At 36.8% G+C, this 23,498-nt stretch overlaps 1 protein-coding gene across 2 annotated transcripts in view; it reads right to left on the reverse strand.

Moving 5' to 3' along the window:
* The window catches only part of USP33 (ubiquitin specific peptidase 33), an 88,958-nt gene that overhangs the window by 24,838 nt on the left and 40,622 nt on the right, over nucleotides 1-23,498 (reverse strand). The window contains exons 7-14 of one of the 2 annotated variants that reach the window (XM_049875582.1): nucleotides 22,194-22,263; nucleotides 17,767-17,880; nucleotides 15,913-15,991; nucleotides 9,321-9,738; nucleotides 8,297-8,437; nucleotides 2,340-2,455; nucleotides 654-826; nucleotides 461-531 (exon numbers count right to left, since the gene is read on the reverse strand). In XM_049875582.1, coding sequence (XP_049731539.1) covers nucleotides 461-531; nucleotides 654-826; nucleotides 2,340-2,455; nucleotides 8,297-8,437; nucleotides 9,321-9,738; nucleotides 15,913-15,991; nucleotides 17,767-17,880; nucleotides 22,194-22,263 — 1,182 coding nt within the window. Of the gene's footprint in view, nucleotides 1-460; nucleotides 556-653; nucleotides 827-2,339; nucleotides 2,456-8,296; nucleotides 8,438-9,320; nucleotides 9,739-15,912; nucleotides 15,992-17,766; nucleotides 17,881-22,193; nucleotides 22,264-23,498 lie in introns of both variants that reach the window. The other variant, XM_049875581.1, reaches the window with a different exon arrangement.

Raw genomic sequence — 23,498 nt, forward strand, 5'->3', positions numbered from 1 at the left:
TCAACCTTGACAGCCTACCTCAAATAACATCCTTCCCATTTATTTATTTAAAAAAATGTACTAACTGCGTGTCATATGCCCAACTCTATACAAGGTGCTGAAGACACAAAAATAGCAAATGATCTTAAATGATACGAAGGAGCTCACAACTACTCTAGTTTACATATGTAAACAATAAGTCCATTAAGTTGGTTGAACTTTCCCTTCTTTGAGTCTCCAGAGCAACTTAACACATCATATTGTCTCGTACTACAGGAATTTATATAAATTCTTTCAGGATATAATCTGTCTCATTTATATTTATAGTGCCATGGTAGATATTGGCACTGAGCCAATATGGGCAAGTACTTATGAATGTAAGCTCCCTTAAAACTTAACTTTCATAGGGACATTTTTAGTCCCACTAGTACTTTAGATTCACCCACAAGTTAGCCAATATGAAAATTTTTATGTTTCTTACCTTTTAGTTCATCTCTGGCGAAGAAGGCAGCAAGACAATCTTGCAAGGTTACTACTGGACCCCAAAACCAGCTAGGGACACATGAGACAACAAACCTGAAACATCATTGATAGAAAAAGAAAGGAAGTGTTCTGCCAGTACAGCAGAAACAGAATTTTTAAGAAACAATAAATACAAAGAAAAAAATACACACCTCTTCACATATTCCATGAAAAAAGCTATCCACCCTTGTGGAGCATACGCTTCGCCACATGATCCAGCTTTGACTATAGAAGTTGGATGACTTGATGAATGCAGCTTAGCAAGGTCTTCCTTGCCAGGAATTGGCAAGGAGAGATCTTGAAAGGTCTCGAGGGTTACGGACACCTAAAATTGTTTTGTGTTTTAAAAACGCAATGAAAATAATCCAGCACAAATGTTTGAGAATAGATTTTAGACTGCAATGATCAAAGCAAGTTAAGCAAAAAACAAAAGATAAAACCACTTTTACAGTAATAACAATAGCAGAAAACACATGGTCTTATCAGGTACCTCTCTAAATGCTTTAGATACAGTAATTTTTAATCTTCACATAAAAACTGAGGTAGCTACTAGAATCCCCATTACAATCAAGGACGCTGCAGCACAGAGAAGTGCTCCAAATCCAGCCACTGTGTCTTCAGGGTCTAACGCTTAGGCAGTATGCTGTACTGGTCTTTGGAAATGGGCCTTTCATAATAAAGTATGTTTAAAAAACAGAAAGAGATGCAAAACTTGGCATCTAATTTAAAACATTTCTAGGTTTTTCCATTTAAATATGTGGTATTAAAAAAAAAATTTTTTTTTTATCAAAACAGCATTCTTTAAAATAATCTTATTGAAAGTCATTAGATTTCACCTAAAATCCTAACATGATAATTGGAAATTTCGAACAGGTTTGGTTTTGTTTTTTGAGACAAGTTATTTTCCATCACAGACATCAATGTCACTTAGTGGCAAAAAAAAAAAAAAGCCTCATATTCAATATGGATTTAGATAATATGGCTGCACAACTAACTTGCACTAAAGCAAAACCGTTCTTAAGAGCAGCTCAAAGAAACTCTGAGGAATGGAGAAAAAGAGCTGAAAAAGGTAACCTCAGGCATCCTAAAATAGTGCCTGCACTTGTTGCCGTTGTCAGTTCCAACTCACAGAGACTCCAGAGGACAGAGCAGAACTGCCCCATAGGGTTTACAAGGAGCAGCTGATGGATTCGAACTGCCAACCTTTGGTTAGCAGCCTTAGTGCTTAACCACTGAGCACCAGGGCTCCAAAACAGTACATATAGAATGTTAATTCGAATTATAAATTAGCAGTACTATTAAAGAACTCATAATGATTTTAATTTATACCCTTTTGTCATTGTCCATCAATTTGTCAGTACCTTTATTATATAAGCCCCAACCTGAATACAGAAAAATATTTATAAGCCAGAGTGTAATCAAACATAGGAGATACATTCACAGCTTTGTCCCTGTGAATAGCAACAGTTTCCCAGTATATTAATTTCATCAGCCTTGGAAGAAAATGCATGTGCTACCAATTCTTGTTGCTGAGCAACTTCTCACGTTTATATGTGATCAAAATAGATGAAGGCCTGAGTTAATTATTCCTGCTAGCACAGGCCTCTCAATAATAGGTAAAGACCAATTTTTCCAAAAAGGGTGTTACTGTTATTTCTAAAAAAAATTCTACTCCTAGATTCAATTTACATGAATATAAACATACTTTTGGTCATTAGTAGTAAAGAGAAGGAATTAAAACTTACAAGTTTTTTTTAATGCAGTTTTGCTAGATTTTTTTAAAAAAGATAGATCATTTGACAAAAATTTTCCATGTATTATAATTCCCTCATACTCACCCTGTCACAAGTCAGACACTGTACTGAGCTAATAATTGTCCCATCAAATATGTCTGAAATAACGCTTCTGTATTTCTTGTGCTGTTTTTTTCTTTTTGGAGATGACACAGATTGAGCTAGGATTTAAAGACAAAATTTTTTTTTTTATAGTACATTAAAAACAAAAAATCACCTTTCTCCCTAAGAGCAGGACCAAGACAAAGAAGGATGCCCACCTGTACCACTGCTATTCAATATTATACTGGAAGTTCCAGCCCAAGCAATTAGGCAAGATAAAGAAATAAAATACACCCAAATTGGAAAGAAAGAAGTAAAATCCTCTGTATTCACAGATGATATGATCCTACATATAGAAAATCCCAAAGAACACACAAGAGCTACTAAATGAATTGTGCAAAGTTACAGGGTACAAGATCAACACACAAAAGTCAGCTGTGTTCCTATATAGTAGTAATGAATAAACAAAAAAGGAAATTTAGAAAACAATCTCATTTTCAGTAGCATCAGATGGAATGAAATACCTAGGAATAAATTTAACCAAGAAGGTGAAAGTCTTCTACATTGAAAAACTATAAAACATTGCTGAAAGAAATTAATGGAGATGTAAATAAATGGAAAGACGTCTCGTGTTCATGGATCGCTAAAATGTAGTATTGTTAAAATGTCAGTATTACCAAAAGTGATCTACAGATTAGACATAATTCCTGTCAAAAACATAATAAGGCTTTTATGCAAAAATGAAAAAGCCAATTCTCAAATTCATATGGAATTGCAAGGCACCCTGAGTAGCCAAAGCAATCTTGACAAAGAAGAAAGTTAGAGGGCTGATACTTCCTGATATCAAACCTTACCATAAAGCTACAATAATCAAAACGGGGGGGGGGGGGGGGGGACATGGCACTGGCATAAGGATAGACATATAAACCAATGGAATAGAATTGAGAGTCCAAAAATAAACCTATACATCTATGGCCAACTGATTTTCAACAAGGGCACCAAGTCCATGCATTGGGGGAAAAATCGTCTCTTCAATAAAAAATGGTCCTGGGACAACTGTATCTCCACATGCAAAAGGATGAGTTGGACTTCTACCTCTCACTTTCCATAAAATTTAAAGCAAAATGTTATCAATAACCTAAACCTAAGAGCTAAAAATAACAGATCTCCTGGAGGAAAACATAGGGGTAAATCTTCAAGAACTTGTATTTGAAAATGGATTCCTAGATATGACACCAAACCATGAACAAAAGAAAGAACAGATACATTGGACTTCATTAAAATTAAAAACTTTTGTGCATCAATGGATTTTATCAAGAAAGTGAAATGCCTACAGAACGGGAGAAAACATTTGGAAATCATGTATCTGATGAAGGCTTAATATCCAGAATATATAAAGAACGCCTACAACTCAACAAAAAAAGACAACCCAATGAAAAAATGGACAAAGGACATGAATAGACATTTCTCCAAAGAAGATATACAAATGGCCAATAAGCACATGAAAATATATTCAATGTCATTAGTCATTAGGGAACTGCATATAAAACTACAATGAGATACCACTTCACACCCACTAGAATGGCTAGCATTAAAAAAAATGGAAAACAACAACTATTGGTGAGACTGTGGAGAAACTGGAACTCTCACACACTACTGGAGGGAATGGAAGATGGTACGGCTGCTGTAGAAAACTGTTTTGTCAAAAGTTAAACATAAAACTACTGTAAGACCTAGAAATTCTAGGTATAAATCCAAAAGAATTCAAAGCAGGCATTCAGCTACCTGTACACCAATGTTCATCACAGCATTATTCACAATAGCCAAAAGGTGGAAACAACCCAAGTGTCCAACAACAGATGGATGTATAAGCAAAATGTGGTAGATACACACAATGGAATATTATTCAGCCATAGAAAGGAATGAAATTCTAGTATATGCTACAATATGCTAAGTGAAAGAAGCCAGTCAAAAAAAGATGAATACTACATGATTCCACTTACAGGAAATATCCGTAAGAGGCAAATTCATAGAGACAGAAAGTAGATTAGAGGGTACCAGGAATTAGAGAGAGAGGAGAAAGGGAGTTATTGCTTAATGGGTACAGAGTTTCTGTTTGAGGTGATTAAAAGTTTTGGAAATGAATGGTGGAAATTTTGCACAATGATGTGAATGCAACGAATGCCACTGAATTGTACACTTAAAAGCAGTTATAACGGCAGATGTTATATATACTTTACCACAAAAAAACAATTTTTAAGTCCAAGTTGTTCCTTTAATATTTTTCTCTAGACTTTTTAACAGTAAAAATTACCGTGCGAAGAGAAAAATTTCCAGATATCATTCAGAAGTGTTACTTTAAAAAGACCCAGAGTGAAACCAATCAGACAAGACTTAAGCTGGTCAAAAAAAATTATATATAATCCTTGGCCACCATTATTGCTGTATATATGTGAGTAAAAGTGTATATGTACGTACATATGGGAAAGGAAAAAGAATTCTGAATTAGCACAATGTTCAGATCAATTTTTCTATATGCTAAATGCAAGGTTTAGCCTCATCACTGTTCACTTATGTCCAGCAAGTCATGGAAGGGATGAGGGAAAGAGGTTAGGCAGTGGGAAAAAAGGTAAAGGTGCAACGGGAGAGGTTCAGGCTCACTATCCTGACCAATCAGAGCAGTTCCACTTTTACTTGTTTATTTACTTTTGCTTTTTTTGTAAGTAAGGTTTTACCTGAAGAAAGTATTCTGAGGTTTTACAACATCTGAAAACCACCGCACCGGGAGATTCCAGAGCTCACTCACAGATTTAAATTTAAATGACTGTATTTAAATTTCTGCCCATTTTTAAAATGTGTTTAATATAAAGCTTTAAGAGCTTTTTATATATTTTGGATACAAGTCTTTTGTCAGATATGGTTTACAAATTTTTTTTTTCAATCTTATCTTTTCATTGTCTTAACAGTGTCTTTGCCAAAAAAAATTTTTAATTCTTAGGTGTAATTTATTATTTTTTTCTTTTATAAATCATGCTTTTTATGTCCTAGATAAGAATTCTTTGCCCAAACCAAGGTCAAGATTTTCTCCTATGTTTTCTTCTTAAGAGTTTTTATAGTTTACATTTTTTTTAATTTTTTATTTATTTAAACATACACCAATTCAACAGTTTCTACATGTACAATTCAGTGACATCAAATACATTCTTCAAGTTGTACAACCATCCTCACCCTCCTTTTCTCACTGTTCCTTCCTCATTAACATAAACTCACTGCCCCCTAATCTTCCTATCTGATCTTTTAAGTTGCTATTGTCAATTTGATTCCATATCGATAGTTCATAAAACTGCGTAATGTTCAAGGCAGACATTTTTTACTAGTTCAACTAAACTACTGTTTGGTTTTAAGAGGACTTCTGGGGATATTTTTGGTTTAAGGTTTAAAGATTATCTCAGGGCAAAAGTTTCAGGGGTTCATTCAGCCTCCATGGCTCCAGAAAGCCTGGATTCCATGAGAATTTGAAATTCTGTTCCCCTTTTGATCAGGATTCCTCTAGAAAATCTTTGATCAAAATGTTCAGTTATGGTAGCCAGGCACCATCCAGTTCTTCTGCTCTCATGGCAAAGGAGACAGTTGTTCATAGAGGCAGTCAGCCACACATTCCATATCCTCCTCCTATTCTTGATTCTCCTCCTTCCTCTGTTGCTCCAGGTGAACAGAAACCAATTGCTGTGCCTTGGGTGGCTGCTTGCAAGCTTTTAACACCCAGGCACTACACAACTAACTAGCAGGTAGAACAGAAGCACTGAATACTTTATTAGGCCAATTAACTGGAATGTCCCATGAAACCATGACCATAAACCTCCAAGCCAAGGAACCAAATCCCATGACGTGTTTAGTCATACATAAGCAGACTCAGCAGCCTTTTTTTTTTTTTGGTCATGGTTGTAAATATGTCTATCACACAACTTTTGTCAATTCAAATTTTACAGGCGTACAATTTACTGACAGCACTTAAAATCGTCTGTGCAACCCTACCCTTAATAAATGCAATTTTTCCATCATGGTAAACTGAAATTCAGTACCCTATAAGCAATAATCCCCTCCTTTCCCTCTCCCTGCCGCCTCTGGTAACCACTAATAAACACTGGTCTCTATACATTTACCTTTTCTTGTCTTTTTATATAAGTGAGGTCATACATGTACTTTTGTGATTGACTTATTTCATTCAGCAAAATATCTTCAAGCCCCATTCATACTGTAATATGTATCAACACTTCATTTCTCCTACTGGCTGAGTAGTATTTCTGTGTACATATGCACCACATTTTGTTTATCCATTCATCTGCTGATGGGCATTTAGGTTGTTTCCACCTTTTGGTTATTGTAAAGAGTGCTGCAATGAATACTGGTGTATAAGTCTGTGTTTGCTTTCAGGTCTTTCAGGTATATAACTAGGGGTAGAATTGCTGGGTTAAACAGTTGTTCTATTTTTAGTTTTCTAAGGACCCAGCACACTGTTTTTTATAACAGCAGTACCATTCTGCACTGCCAAAAACAACAAATATGAGTTCAAACTTTCCCACATCTGAGCCAACATTTGTTCTTTTTTTTTTAATCTTAACTATCCTACTGGGAGTGAAATAGTTATCCCACCACGATTTTGATTTGTATCTCTCTGATAGCTAATGACATTGAGCATCTTTTCACTGAGATGTTTGGTGGCCATTTGAATGTCCTCTTCAGTGAAATGTTCATTCAAGTATTACCGGGTTGTCATTTTTGTTGTTAAGTTGTCAAAGTTTTATATTCATTTTGGTTATTAGATTCTTATCAGATATACAGTTTCCAAAGATACTCTGCTAGTCAGTAGCTTGCCTTTTCACTTTTGTGGTAAAGTCTTTTGATGAACAAAAGTTTTTAATTTTTATGAGGTCCCATTTATTTATTTTGTCTTTCGCTGTTTATAGTTTTTAATACTGGAACTCCCATATATAGCTAGCGAATGCAAAACGGCACAGCCACTCTAGAAAACAGTTTGGCAGTTTTGTAAAATGTTAAATGTAAAGCTAACATAAAATAACAAATTGGCTCAAAAAATATTACCTGTGCTCCTTTAAAAAATCTCCATATGAGACCAAACAGTAAACAATTACTTTAAAACAAAGATGAGAATGTAAGGGGAGCAGGAGACTAGATGAATGGAAACGGAACAAGAACAGAAATAATGAGAATGTTCACACATTGTGAAGAATGTAACCAATGTCCCTGAACAACATGCATAGAAATTCTTGAATGGGAGCCTAAATTGTGTAAACTTGCACCGAAAACACAATAAAATATTATTAAAAAAAAAAAAAAAAAACTAACCTATAACCCAGTCTACTTCTAGATATTTACAAGTGGAAACTTAAGTTCACACAAACACTTGTACATGAATGTCATAGCAGCATTATTCATAATCAAATCATGATCAACCCAAACGTCTTAATGAATGAATGGGATAAACTGTGGTCCAGCCATATTGCTCAGGAATAAAAAGGAACGAGCTATTCAGACAATCAACAATGTGACTAAATCTCAAATGTCTTATGTTAAGTGAAATAAGTGACCTTTGAAAGACTATATACTGTATGATTTCATTTATATGACATTCCGAAAAAGGCAACAATAGGAAAAGAGAAGAGATCAACATTGCCAGGGCTTAAACACAGCATGAGAGAATTCTTTGGGGTGTCGGAATTGTTCTGTATCCTGTTTGCAGTGGTGATAACAACAATCTATGTATGTGTTAAAACTCACAGTACTCTACACAAAAAAAAGTTAATTCACTATATGTAAATTAAAGAGTTCTACACACAAAAAAAATGTTTAAGTCATGGTTGTGTAAAAATATTATTAAGTCAGTTTTAAAGGACAGATTAACATTTCATGATTTATACTTGAATAATGAAGACCTTTACCTTTTTTGTGTGTGGGTGCCAATCCTGGCCACAAATTGCCTGATTTTGGAGGGCTTGCTGATAAACGTGGATTAACACCTTCATTTGATGGGAGGATATGTGGTGTAGACAGGTCATTTAAATGGACATCAGTAATATATTCTGTAATATTTAAAATTTGTATTATTATCTTAAATGTTAAGTTCTTCTACAAGTAAAATACTGTTAATTAATTTGGAGATTTAATTAAGGATTTTGAACACAATTCACGTTAACAAACGTGAAGTGAAACAGCTGACAAAGTATTTCTAAGCAAAATAAATGATTTTCCAACTAGGAACTCATTTAATGTTTGTAACACACTACTGTCACAGACAATTCAGGAAGTGAGACAAACTGTCATACTTGCCTCAATTTAATATTAAGATATTTAAAAAGAAATAAAAGATATTCAGGATACTTTTTTGAAAGGTCTAAAACCACATGGGAAAAGAGATTATCCTCCCACACTAACATAGTAATCACTAACATGGTATGTCAGCAATCAAACTCAAACAAGACGTTTAGGCAAATCATAAATTCTTTCATTCTTACTCTAATAAAGGAAATAAACCCCTTTGACAAAAAGGATCTTTTTCAGAATTAAATCATAAGATGAGTTCAGAAAATATAAACTCCCCAAGAACTATCTTGATAGTTTATTGTTGGATTCCTAGTATATTACACATAGCCCTATCAATGGGAGGGACTTACAAGGACTCAATAAATATTTTCATAAGAGACCCTGAAACAAAGTATCTTCAGGGATTTTTCCAATTTACAAATATTTTTCACACAGGCATTTATTATCTCAACCATGACTAAAAGCAGACTGAATATTTGGCAGTTAGGGGAAGAAACTCATTCCAGTACTTTCTGAAAGGAATAAAGTTAATGCAATCCAGGTCAGGAATTGGCAATTTTTTTTTTTTTTTTTCTGTAAAGGACCAGAGAGTATTTATTAAAAGAAAAGTTATCCACTTTTATTATCAAATTAAATTGTCACCTGAAGCTCTGCTGTGTATTTGCACTTTGACAGTTTCCTGGTTGTTCAAGTTGACTGTTTCAGACACAGAGTCTCTATTTTTATCTAATTCTCCTTCAGAATTTATTTTATTAATCTTATTGCACATTTTCTCTCTTTGCCAATCCTTTGACATTTCTGAATTGTTCTCATCTTCTTGAATTAACATTGTTGTTTCATTATTATCTTCAGAAAAGCCCCTAGATCCGTTTTCATTTTCTGCTTTATCACTACTGCCACAAGATTCACAGGACTGAAAATCTACATCTGACTGGCTCTTGTCTTCTTCCATACTCTCCTCAGTTGTTATAGCATGAGTGTCTTCTTCTACTTCCATGACCTGCTCTTTCAATTCTTCATGAAGAAGATCCATTAAACATCGAAGGAATTCTTGAGCATCCTAATACATCAGCAACATAGATATTATCACTTCATTAAAAATATGTATATGTAAAAACTTAAAGGATAATATGCAAAACGTGGTTATCAATTGATTCATAAATGAACATCGTTAAGAAATACAGGTTTGTAGAACATAAGGCACTGGAAGGATGAGAAGAACTAAATTCTAGAAAGTTATGCAAATAAAACATTAATAGACTGAAGGTAATCTGGATGTCGGCTATGAGTAGTGCTATTAACCACAAAAAAATGGAAGAATAAGGCATAGAGAAAATAAGAATTTGCCTCATATGACAATTAGGATTCAGAGAGATGTCGTAAATTCAAATATTTTATAAAGTTAGTTTAAATTAGAGTTTTATCAAATATTGCACTGTATTTCAAAGAAAAATCCTTGATCAACCTGGAGTGTTTACTGAAAATACAAATTCCTGGCCCTCAACTCACACCTACCAACTCAAATCTCTAGGGTGAGATCCAATAATTTGCATCTGAAAAAGTGAAAAGGAGACAGGTTTAAAACAAAAGAAAAACAAAACAAAAGAAAAAGGACCAGCGATTAATACTAAAAGCTACAATTGAATCTGCCATGCCATACTAATTCAAAAAAAGACTGAATCCACTGCAGGTCGAGTTGATTCCAACTCACAGAGACCAAGCAGGGCAGAGGAGAACTGCCCCAAAGGGCTTCCAAGAAGCCCCTGGTATATTCGAACTGCCGACCTTTTGATTAGCAGTCAAGCTCTTTAACCACTGCACCACCAGGGCTCCACAAAAACAGACAGGTCAATGAAACTGATTAGACAGCCCAAAAATACACTTTGCCAAAGAAGATATTCAGATGGCTAACACATGAAGCCCCCACGTGTCTTGTCAGTTTGTCGTACTGTGGGGGCTTGTGTGTTGTTGTGATGCTGGAAGCTATGCCACCGGTATTCAGATACCAGCAGGGTCATCCACGGAGGACAGGTTTCAGCTGAGCTTCCAGACTAAGACAGACTAGGAAGAAGGACCCGACAGTCTACTTCTGAAAAGCATTTGCCAGTGAAAGCCTTACGAATAACAGCGGAACACTGTCTGATATAGCGCTGGAAGATGAGCCCCCCAGGTTGGAAGGCACTCAAAAGATGACTGGGGAAGAGCTGCCTCCTCAAAGTAGAGTCAACCTTAATGACGTAGATGCAGTAAAGCTTTCAGGACCTTTGTTTGCTGATGTGGCACGACTCAAAACGAGCAGAAACAGCTGCAAACATCCATTAATAATCGGAACCTGCAACGTACGAAGTATGAATCTAGGAAAATTGGAAATTGTCAAAAATGAAATGGAATGCATAAACATCGATATCCTAGGCATTAGTGAGCTGAAATGGACTGGTATTGGCCATTTTGAATTGGGCAATCATATAGTCTACTATGTTGGGAATGACAACTCGAAGAGGAATGGTGCTGCATTCACCGTAAAAAAGGACATTTCAAGATCTATCCTGAAGTACAGTGCTGTCAGCGATAGGATAATATCCACACACCTACAAGGAAGACCGGTTAATACGACTATTACTGAAATTTACGCACCAACCACTGGGGCCAAAGATGAAGAAACAGATTTTTATCAGCTGCTGCAGTCTGAAATTGATCGAACATGCAATCAAGATGCATTGATAATTACTGGAGATTGGAATGCAAAAGTTGGAAACAAAGAAGAAGGATCAGTAGTTGGAAAATATGGCCTTGGTGGCAGAAACAATGCTGGAGATTGAATGATAGAATTTTCCAAGACCAACGACTTCTTCATTGCAAATACCTTCTTTCACCAACATAAACGGCAACTACACACATGGACCTCGCTAGATGGAACACACAGAAATCAAATTGACTACATCTGTGGAAAGAGACGATGGAAAAGCTCAATATCATCAGTCAGAACAAGTCCAGGGGCCGACTGTGGAACAGGCCATCAGTAGCTCATATACAAGTTCAAGCTGAAACTGAAGAAAATCAGAGCAAGTCCACAAGGGCCAAAATATGACCTTGAGTATATCGCACCTGAATTTAGAGACTATCTCAAGAATAGATTTGACGCACTGAACACCAGTGACCGAAGACCAGAGGAGCTGTGGAATGACATCAAGGACATCAGCCATGAAGAAAGCAAGAGGTCACTGAAAAGGCAGGAAAGAAAGAAAAGACCAAGATGGATGTCAGAGGAGACTCTGAAACTTGCTCTTGAGCGTCGAGCAGCTAAAGCAAAAGGAAGAATTGATGAAGTAAAAGAACTGAACAGAAGATTTCAAAGGGCCTCTCGAGAAGACAAAGTAAAGTATTATAATGACATGTGCAAAGAGCTGGAGATGGAAAACCAAAACAGAAGAACACGCTTGGTGTTTCTCAAGCTGAAAGAATTGAAGAAAAAATTCAAGCCTCGAGTTACAATAGTGAAGGATTCCACAGGGAAAATATTGAACGACACAGGAAGCATCAAAAGAAGATGGAAGGAATACAGAGTCATTATACCAAAAAGAATTAGTCGATATTCAACCATTTCCAGAGGTGGCATATGATCAGGAACCAACAGTACTCAAGGAAGAAGTCCAAGCTGCTCTGAAGGCATTGGCGAAAAACAAGGTTCCAGGAATTGATGGAACAGCAATTGAGATGTTTCAACAAACAGATCCAGCACTGGAGGTGCTCACTCGCCTATGCCAAGAATATGGAGGACAGCTTCCTGGCCAAGTGACTGGAAGAGATCCATATTTTTGCCTATTCCCAAGAAAGATGATCCAACCGAATGTGGAAATTATAGGACAATATCATTAATATCACACGTAAGCAAAATTTTGCTGAACATCATTCAAAAATGGCTGCAGCAGTATATCGACAGGGAACTGCCAGAAATTCAGGCCGGTTTCAGACGAGGACGTGGAACCAGGGATATCATTGCTGATGTCAGATGGATCCTGGCTGAAAGCAGAGAATACCAGAAGAATGTTCACCTGTGTTTTCTTGACTATGCAAAGGCATTTGACTGTGTGGATCGTAACAAACTATGGGTAACACTGCAAAGAATGGGAATTCCAGGACACTTAATTGTGCTCCTGAGGAACCTTTACATAGATCAAGAGGCAGTTGTTCAGACAGAACAAGGGGATACTGATTGGTTTAAAGTCAGGAAAGGTGTCTGTCAGGGTTGTATTCTTTCACCATACTTTTTTTTTTTTTTTTATCTGTATGCTGAACAAATAATACGAGAAGCTGGACTACATGAAGAAGAACAGAGCGTCAGGATTGGAGGAAGACTCATTAACAACCTGCATTATGCAGATGACACAACCTTGCTTGCTGAAAGTGAAGAGGACTTGAAGCTCTTACTAATGAAGATCAAAGACCACAGCCTTCAGTATGGATTACACCTCAACATAAAGAAAACAAAAATCCTCACAACTGGACCAATGAGCAACATCATGATAAACGGAGAAAAGACTGAAGTTGTCAAGAATTTCATTTATTTGGATCCACAATCAACAGCCATGGAAGCAGCGGTCAAGAAATCAAAAGACGCACTGCATTGGGCAAATCTGCTGCAAAGGACCTCTTCAAAGTGTTGAAGAGCAAAGATGTCACCCTGAAGACTAAGGTGCGCCTGACCCAAGCCATGGTATTTTCAATCACATCATATGCATGTGAAAGCTGAACAATGAATAAGGAAGACCAAAGTAGAGGTGACGCCTTTGAATTGCGGTACTGGCAAAGAATACTGAATATACCATGGACTTCCAAAAGAAGGAACAAATCTGTCTTGAAAGAAGTGCGGCCAGAATGCTTCTTAGAGGCAAGGATGGTGAGGCTGCATCTTACATATTTTGGACATGCTGTCAGGAGGGATCAGTCCCTGGAGAAGAACATCATGCTTGGCAGAGTACGGGGTCAGCAGAAAAGAGGAAGACCCTCAACGAGGTGGACTGACACAATGGCTGCAACAATGAGCTCAAGCATAACAACAATTGTAAGGATGGCGCAGGGCCGGGCAGTGTTTCATTTTGTTGTGCACAGGGTCACTATGAGTCGGAACCGACTTGACAGCACCTAACAACAATAACACCACCACATGAAGAGATGCTCACAATCAATTGCCATTAGAGAGATGCAAATCAAAACTACAGTAAGATACCATCTCACCCCAGCAATAACGGCACTGATCCAAAAAAAAAAAAACCAGTAAACAACAAACGTTGGAGAGATTGTGGGGAGACTGGAACTTCTTATACACTGCTGGTAGGAATGTAAAATGGTAAAACCACTATGGAGAAAGGATGTGGTGCTTCTTTAAAAAGCTAGAAACAGAAATAAAATACGATCCAGCAATCCCACTCCTAGGTATATATCCTAGAGAAATAAGAGCCATTACACGAATAGACATATGCACACCCACGTTCACTGCAGCACTACTCATGATAGTAAAAACATGGAAACAACCTAGGTGCCCATCAACAGATGAATAGATAAAAAAAACTATGGCACATACACATGGTGGAATGCTACGCAATGATAAAGAACAGTGACGAATCTGCAAAGCACCTCAGAGCATGGATGAATCTGGACTGCTTTATGCAGAGTGAAATAAGTCAATCACAAAACAATAAACCTTTTATGAGACCACTATTATAAACAGACAAGAAAAGGTTTATACAGAGAAAGAAACATTTTTTGATGGTTACCAGGGACGGGAGGGGGAAGGTAGGAAAATCACTAACTAGAGAGTAGACATGTGTTAACTCTGGTGAAGGGAAAGGCAGTGTAAGACATGGGGGAAGTCAACACGACATCATCAAGGAGGGGAAGACACTGAGAGGTACACAAGAATAAAAGGCAATAACAATAAATATAACATATACAATCCTACAACACTAATAACATAAAATAATTTATGAGTAGATACATTAAGTAGATATGTACGCTGAATAGGTATGGGAGGGCCTACGGAAGCACAGCCAGGTGCATATATAGGTTTGGCTATGGCTATTTCCACATGCGTTTATGTATACGCTGCATGTATATTCATATACATGTATATATAATAGAGCACACAGGGGCACAGTCATGGAAACATCCTAGACACAACCAAACACCTTGCAGGACTGAATTACTGGACTTGAAGGCTAAGGACCCAGCTACTGCTATCAACCGCTCTGACCAGGATCACAACAGAAGGTCCCAGTAAGAGCAGGAAAAAATTGCAGAACAAAATTGAAATTCATAAAAAAGACCAGATATTACTGGTCCAACAGAGACTGGAGGAACCCCTGAGAGTATGGCCTTTAGACACACTTCTAACTTGGAATTGAAGCCATTCCCAGAGATCACCTTTTAGCCAAATAATAGGCCTATAAAATAAACAGTAACACTGGTTAAGGAAAGTGCTCCTTAAAACAATCATCTGTATGTCACCAAAAGGGCAACACCTGCCCAAAAGCAAAGATGAGAAGGCAGGAAGAGCAGAAAAACTGGAGGAATGGAAATGGAGAACTCAGGGAGTGCTGACGCGTTGCGGAGAGTGTAACCTATGTCACGGAACAGTTTGTGTATAAGTTACTGAACTAATTTACTCTGTAAACCTTCACCTAAAGCACAATTAAAAAAAAAAAATTTTAAAGCCCAGAATTAGACCCTATTATATGTTAGTAAAAGCATAAATAAAGATGAACGAAGAGGAAATTTTAAAAATCAGATAGGAAGAGCTTCTAAATAACTGGGACAATTTCTTGGCTGTTTGTGAAATAACTTAATTTGGATTATAATACTGAAATAAATGCCACATATATTGAAGAATTAAATGTAAATTATAAGAATAAAACATAGAAAAAGTGAAAATTTATCTGATCTTTGTGAAATTTTTCTAAGCTAAAAGCACTAGAAGAAATATATTGACGTATCTTCAGCATGCCAAATTTTAAAAATTTCAAAAAATCATAATAATATTCAAAGAAAGTAGGAAAATTATAAGCAACAAATATGGTAAAGAAAGACACAAAGAATGATGACCCCAAAAAATAAATGGGCAAATGAAATAAGCAAATTATATCAGAATACAAATGACTATATTAAACCATAATAGCATTTTCACCGAATTTATAAAAGATTACTCATACTATGATTGAAAAGCAATATAAAGACTTACCTGCTGGGAATACCCCCGAAATGTTGGATTTACAGTTTTAATTCCTTGAAACAGATTAGTAGGCACCACAGATCCTGGCCTGAGTAAGAAAATATATTTAAGGAGATAAATTCTCTGATTTTTAATTTTTATTTTAGAAATAACCAAGAATTCAAAGTACTAAGTAAACTGAAAAGTGATTATGTTTCAAAAAAATCATTCAGCAATGTCCAGCATTATTTTTCATAGGCTCATCAGAACATCTCATCATTGATAAATATATTTTAAAAAAAAAAAACTCTTGCCATCGAGTCCAACTCATGGCGACCCAATGTGTTACAGGGCAGAACTGCTTCATAGGGCTGTCTTTGGCTATAATATTTATGGATGCAGACGATCAGGCGTTTCTTCCGAGGAGCCCCTGGGTGGACTCGAACCCACAACCTTTAGGTTAGCTGCCAATCTGCAAACCATCTGCAGCACCCAGGGACCTCTGGTAAATACATAAGCAGTTATTTTACTGCTCTCCTCCCCCATGTTGCTTCACTGTATGACTTTTCAAAAAGACTTCTATCATTACTTAAAATAAAACTTCTTTGCTGGGATAATTAAGAAGCACCTTAGTACACTATCCAAATAAAACTTAAAACCACTCATCAAATACCCACAAAACCAAACAAAAAGTAAACCAAATGTATAAAAAGGTCAGGCACTTACAAGAAACTTAACCAATTAAGAATTCTGTTCTATAATGGTTTTGAAGTTTGGTGAACTTCCAAAAACATTAAGTTTAAAGTACAGTTACAGGACAAGAAGTTTAAACACAACAGTTCTGCGCAAGTGCTCCTATGTAGAAAGGGAGTTAGAAACTTGAGATTCTGTGGCAGCAATGGATTATTCTTTACAGGAGATCTGGTTTGTAATGTTAGAGATCTGAATAATACTTACCTTTACACGCCCCCGAGAAGAGCTCCTTAAAGAGCTCCGTTCTCTTTTCCCAGCACATTGAAATGACAGTATTAAGATTCATTTAACTCAAGAAATACTTTTACCCTTCCTAGAAAGTCAAATATCTCAAAGAAAACTCTGAGATACTTATGAGTATAGGAAGGTTAAAACTTGAGTAACCACAGAAATTTTCACATAACAAACCATTAAAATTCCAAGAGTCTTACTTAAAAGTAAAACAGTCAATGCTAAAGCTGGGAAAAAAAACAAGATGGTTAGGTTTGGTAAAAGCAATTCCCTAAATAGCTCTAAAACTAAATATTACAGCAAACAATTATTCTAATACTACACCTTAGAATAAACATAAGGAAAAAAACTGAAAAATGATAGAAGTGTCTATGGTTTGATTTTAGCATTGTCAGAATATCTACTTCTGCATTAAAACTCAAGGTTTCAATAATAGCAGCCTGAACTTGCTTCAGCAGTTCAACAATGTATTTCCAGTCCAGATACTTCTAAACTTCCATATGATACCTCTGGAGTCCCTGGGTGGTACAGTTAACATGCTTAGCTGCTAACTGAAAGGCTGAAGATCTGAGTCCACCCAGAGGTGCTTTAGAAGAAAGGCCTGGTGGACTACTTCCAAAACACCAGCCACCAAAAGCCCTGTGCAATGCAGTTGTACTCTGACACATACGGGGTCACCGTGAGTCCGAGTCAACTCAGTGGCAATTATTTGTTTTATATGACATCTTCACTTAGATGTTCAGTTTCAACATAACATGCCCAAAACAGAACTCAAGACTTGCGCTCAAATTTGTTTCTCTTCTGCTTTTTTTAGCTGTATAAATGTACCTCCATCCTTTTAATATTTATAGTATTCATTTTAAAACATAATAAAGAAGACAAAAAATAGTAAGTGCATACCTGCTTTTATGCCACAGTTCTGTCATTAGTTTGAGATAACTTTTACAAATGGCCGGTTTCTTATCTGTTCGAGCTAGTCCTCCACAATCAAGAAAAAACTGTGTCAAAGGTGGGCTAATTAAAAACGAAGAAAGAAAAATGTCAGAGTAGAATCGAAGGTTAACACGGATCAACTTCTAGTCATTCAAGAGAACTGACGGCACTAATCTCCCAGTACCTATTATTTCTCTGCTCCTGTTTACAGCTAGGATTTCTCCCTACGTATCACCAAAGTCCAGATCCAATTCACACCTTTCAATCCCTCTCAATAGCATCTGTCACAGGTGATTATTCCCTCATTCCTGAACAATCCTTCTCTTGACCACTGTAATGCACTTTTTTACTTTTCCTCTTTATCTCTCTGGCAACTCTCTTCTTTTTTGTTCTTTTCATTATTAACAGACATCTAAATATGAGGGTTTCTCAGAACTTGATCTTAACACTTTTCCTCTCTCTACCACTCTTTTCCCTGGGTGATCTTATATTTCACATATATGCCAATGATGGCCAAATTTACATAAAGGCAAATATCTCATCTGCACTCCAGACTTTATCAAATGCCCAAACTGATGGCTATCATGGGCATCTCAAATTTAACACATTCAAAGCTAACTTTCAAGTGGATATGTTCTTCCTCTAGGTTTCTGTATCTTAGAAAATGCTATAGCTATCTAACCAGTGGTACAAGCTAGAAATTTTTAAGGCAGTATAGTTTTTTACGAGTTTGAGTCACTTGAGGGAACCCAACCCCCCTTTGAATCTATTCAGTTACAAGAAACTAACTGGGCAAAGAACCAAACCCTGACCTGCAATAAATTTACCCAGGGATCTGACAGATATCCACTAAGCCATTTCTTAGTAACACTATAACCTTGTCATCCACATCTTTTCCAACGAAATGAAAGGAGTTGCAAAGAAAATTCATGAAAGCAGTACTATGTAGAGTCCAGAACAGAGGATATTTGGAGCAACACACACAAAATTCGATTCAAAATTCTGCTCTAGTACTTACTGGCTAGTAACCTTGGCAAAGTTTTTTAAACTTTTTCTCATTTGCATAAACAAGAAAACAATAGCACTGACCTATAGGGTTCTTTCATAGTATGATTAAAAAAAAAAATTTTTTTTATTACATTACATTATTAAACTATACACCTCCCTTTCTCTGTCCACTCCATCCATATCCTATCAACCAATCATTCTCCTAAAAATGTTTATCTGCCATCCATTCACTCTTTTCCTATTACCCTAGCTGATGCAAGCTATCACCATTTCCTGCCTAAATTACAACAGCCTCCTAACTGGTCTTCCTAATTCCATTCTCTTCCCCCCTCTAATCCACTGTCCACATGGCAACCACAGTGCTCTTTTTAAAATTTAGATTGGATTATTTTAACTCCACTGTTGTAAAAACACTTCAATGGCTTCCTAATCAAACCAAACCCATTGCTGACGAATCAATTTCAACTCATAGCAACGCTAGAGGACAAAGTAGAACTGCCCCATAGGGTTTCCAAAGCTGTAATCTTTTTTTTTTTTAATCTTTATAGAAGACTGCCACATCTTTCTCCCACAGAGCAGCTGGTGGGCTCAAATTGCTGATCTTTCAGTTTGCAGCTGAGCACTTAACCACTGTGCTATCAGGGCTCCTTAACGGCTTTTTACTACACTGAAAATAAGGACTTATATGCTTAACATGTCCTACATGACCTGGGACCTGTGCCATATCATTAACTCCCATACTCACCATACTCCTGTCATAAAGGTTTTCTTCTGGTTTCTCAAAACTGTAAAGCTCTTTCCCAGCTCAAGGTTTTCACAGTGTTGATCCTTCTATCTGGAATATCCTCCCTACCCTTTCATCCAACTAACTTGTACTCACTGTTTAAGTTTCAAATTAAATGTTACTTCTTCAAAGAGTCCTTTTCTGATCACTTAATAAAAACTGAGTTCTCGCTATTTCACAGGATTATGGCACATGGTAGACAATTGAAGGTACATATAGAAAGTTATAACTAAATAAAAATGAGATTATTTGGGGAAGAAAACTGGTGAAAGGACATCCTAAAGCAAGGGAAATTAGAAAAGCAATCAGGAACGCCTATGTTCAGTCTCCAACTACTGTTCTAAAAGGCAACCCAGTAAAACAAACAGTATGCCAAAGATAGTGAATTCTGAATTCTGGTCCTGATTCAATGTGTCCAAACTTAAGCATAGTATCTGCCCCTACCTACCTTGTGGCACTATGATTTAAAAAACAACAAAATTCGGGACACTATGCTGTGAGAAATAAGCCAATCGCGAAAGGACAAATATTGTATGAATTCACTTATATAAAAAGACAAAACAAACAAAAAAACAAACCCGTCGCCATCGAGTCAATTCTGACTCATAGCGACCCTATAGGACAGAGTAGAACTGCCCCATAGAGTTTTCCAAGGAGCACCTGGTGGATCTGAACTGCCAACCTTTTGGTTAGCAGCCACAGGTACTTACCCACTACACCACCAAGGTTTCCATAAAAAAAGACAAGGAAAGGCAAATATATAGAAAACAAAGTTTATTAGTGGTTACCAGGGGCAGGAGGGAGAGGGAAAAAGCAGGTTAACGGTGATGGTAAAATCACATTCATTAAGGGTAGGGTTGCACAGCCAATTATTGTAATTGTTGTCAATAAGTTGCACACCTATAAAAAGTTGAATTGGCAGAAGTTTTGTAATAGATATATTCACAACAACAAAAAAGAGTAGGTAGCTACTGAGGTTACTTATGTACAACCAGAAACTTCATGGCACTTGGTTCCTTGGTTTGGAGGTTTAGGATCATGCTTTCATGGGACATGCCAGCTAATTAGCCTAATAATGTGCTTAGTGCTTCTGTTCTACCTCCTAGCTCAATACATACTCCCTAGGATCTTAAAAGCTTGCAAGCAGCCATCCAAGGCACAAGAATTGGTCTCCATTCATCTGGAACAACAGAGGAAGGAGAAGAGTCAGCAACAGGGGGAGGATACGGAATATGTAGCTAATTGCCTCCATGAACAACTGCTTCCTTTGCCATGAGACCAGAAGAACTGGGTGGTGCCCAGCTACCATTACTGAACTTTTTGATTAAAGATTCCATAGAAGAACCCTGATCAAAAAGGAGAAAATACAGAACAGAATTTCACATTTTCACAGACTCTAGACTTTCTGGAGCCATGGAAGGTAGATGAACCCCTCAAACTATTGCCCTGAGATCATCTTTAAATCTTAAACCAAAAATATCCCCTGAAGTTATCTTAAAACCAAACAATAGTTTAGAAACTAGTAAAAAAGGTCTGCCTTGAGCATTACGCTCTTTTAAAAACTATCTATATGGTATCAAACTGACAACAGCAACTCGAAAGATTAGATAGGAATCTTGGGGGGCAGTGAATTTATGTTAATGAGGGAGCAACAGCTCAGAAAAGGAGAGTAAGGTTGCACTACTCAAAGAATGTAAGCAATACCACTAAATTGTATGTTTAGGGAAAAAAAATCAGGATTCTTTACGAGGCTTTCTAACTAGAGAAAAATATAAAATATTTTTATAAAATCGCTGAACTAAAAGGGATTTGAGGAATTAATTACTTTAAACTCATTTTCTATTTGTAAAAAACAAATGATCCGTTCAAAGGCATACAACCACCTAGGGACTAAGCCAGAACTGCCGTCCTAGCAAACTGCAGGCACACATAGAGTAACCCTTTTGGAACAACAGTGGTTTATGTCCCAGCCCAGATTCTAGTCTATTCTACCTTGGCAGTCAGTCAGTATGAAGATATTTTCATTTTAAACCTTCGGTTAAGCCACATAATTTTCTAAATGGGAACATTACAGAAAGTGAAAACATATATGTATGTGTGTGTCCATATATGTGTGTGTGTGTCTGTGTGTGTCTATGTGTGTGTCTGTGTCTGTGTTCAGGAAGGTGAGGGAATTTGTGGAATCCTGTTGGCAAGGGAAGGTCCCTGATTGGCGCAAAGAGTTTGCTCTTGGCTACTCACCTAAAGGTTGGTGGTTCAAACCCACCCAATAGTGCTGCAGAAGAAAGGCCTGGGAATCTGCTTCTGTAAAGATTACAGCCAAGAAAACCCTATGGAATAGTTCTATTCTGTAATATATGGGGTCACCATGAGTTGAAATCAACTCAGTGGCAACAGATTTGGTTTGGTTTGTTGGCTAAGGGAAATGAATAAAATTATTAATCCTTTCCTGTATTGCTGCTAATGTTATTTCTTCCTTTCTTCCCTTCCCCTCTCTATTTTTCTTCTCAGCATACTACAAAAGCATAGTTTTCTCCTCATAGTGATCTTAAAAAAACTACACAAACAAAGCAACAACAATAAAATTAATTTCTCTACTTACCAATTAGAAAGGGCTTGCAAAGCTGCATTCATATAACAAGTATTTCCAATATTTTTCAAACCTGTAAGCCCTATTAAGAAAAAAAAATCAAAATTATGTTGCTATGGATTGAATTGCATCCCTACAAAATGTGTGTCAACTTGGCTAGGCCATGATTTCCAGTATTGTGTGGTTGGCCTCCATTTTGTGATCTGATGTAATTTTCCTATGTGTTGTAAATTCTAACCTCTATGCTGTTAATCAGCAGGATTGAGACAGCTATGTTAATAAGGCACAATCTATAGGATTTGGTTCTATCTTGAGTCAGTCTCTTGAGACATAAAAGAGAGAAGCAAGCAGAGAGGAGTGGACCTCATTACCATCAAGCAAAAAGAACCAGGAGTGGAGAGTGTCATTTGGACTCGGGGTACCTGTGCTGAGAAGCTCCTACACCCAGGGGAAGACTGACAACAAGGACCTTCCCCCAGAGCTGACAGAAAGAGAAAGCCTTCCCCTGGAGCTGGCACCCTGAACTTGGATATCTAGCCTTCTAAACTGTGAGAGAATAAACTTCTCTTTGTTAAAGCCATCCACTTGAGGAATTTCTGTTAAAGCACCACAAGATAACAAGACATATGTCATCATTCAATAATGCAAAAATGACTCAATTTTGTAGGCCTTACTGAGTATGTAGCCATAGCTCTCAAACTATGTTAAGCATTACAGAAACATGATCTAGCAATTCAGTCATCTCACAGAGAGGCCAGACTTTTGGAAACCTCAGAGCCACCAAACTATTGAGCTGTAAGAAAATTTCAGGAGTTCCCTGAGTGGTATAAGTGGTGAAGCACTTGACAACTAACTGAAAGGTTGGCAGTTCAAACCCACCCAGAAGCACCTCGGAAGAAAGGTTACAGCCTTAAAAACTTTGTGGAGCACAGTTCTACTCTACAACACATGAGATCTCCATGAATCAGAATCAGCTTGACAATAAGTGGTTTAGTTTTGGTGACAGAACTCCAGTTATTGGTTCTATCTCTGAAATTTACAAAAGCACACAGTCTTTCCTATTGTCACTTAACTAAGAATATACATTTTAAAAAGCATTAGTTCTGGAACTTACGCTTCTCAGTACAACCAAATTTAATTATTGTGAGTAAATAGTAAAACGACAATGCAAAAAGCCCATGTCATAATAAATGATAAACATCCTTTCCCTCCTCATTTCAATTTATTGCACTGACAGCAATACTTATTAGGCTAAACCATATGAAACTGCACACTTTCAACTTGCAAATATGGCGACTTCCTTTGATTTAATCTAAT

The sequence above is a fragment of the Elephas maximus genome, chromosome 3, assembly GCF_024166365.1.
Source record: "Elephas maximus indicus isolate mEleMax1 chromosome 3, mEleMax1 primary haplotype, whole genome shotgun sequence".
In the NCBI taxonomy this organism is placed as follows: Eukaryota; Metazoa; Chordata; class Mammalia; order Proboscidea; family Elephantidae; genus Elephas; species Elephas maximus.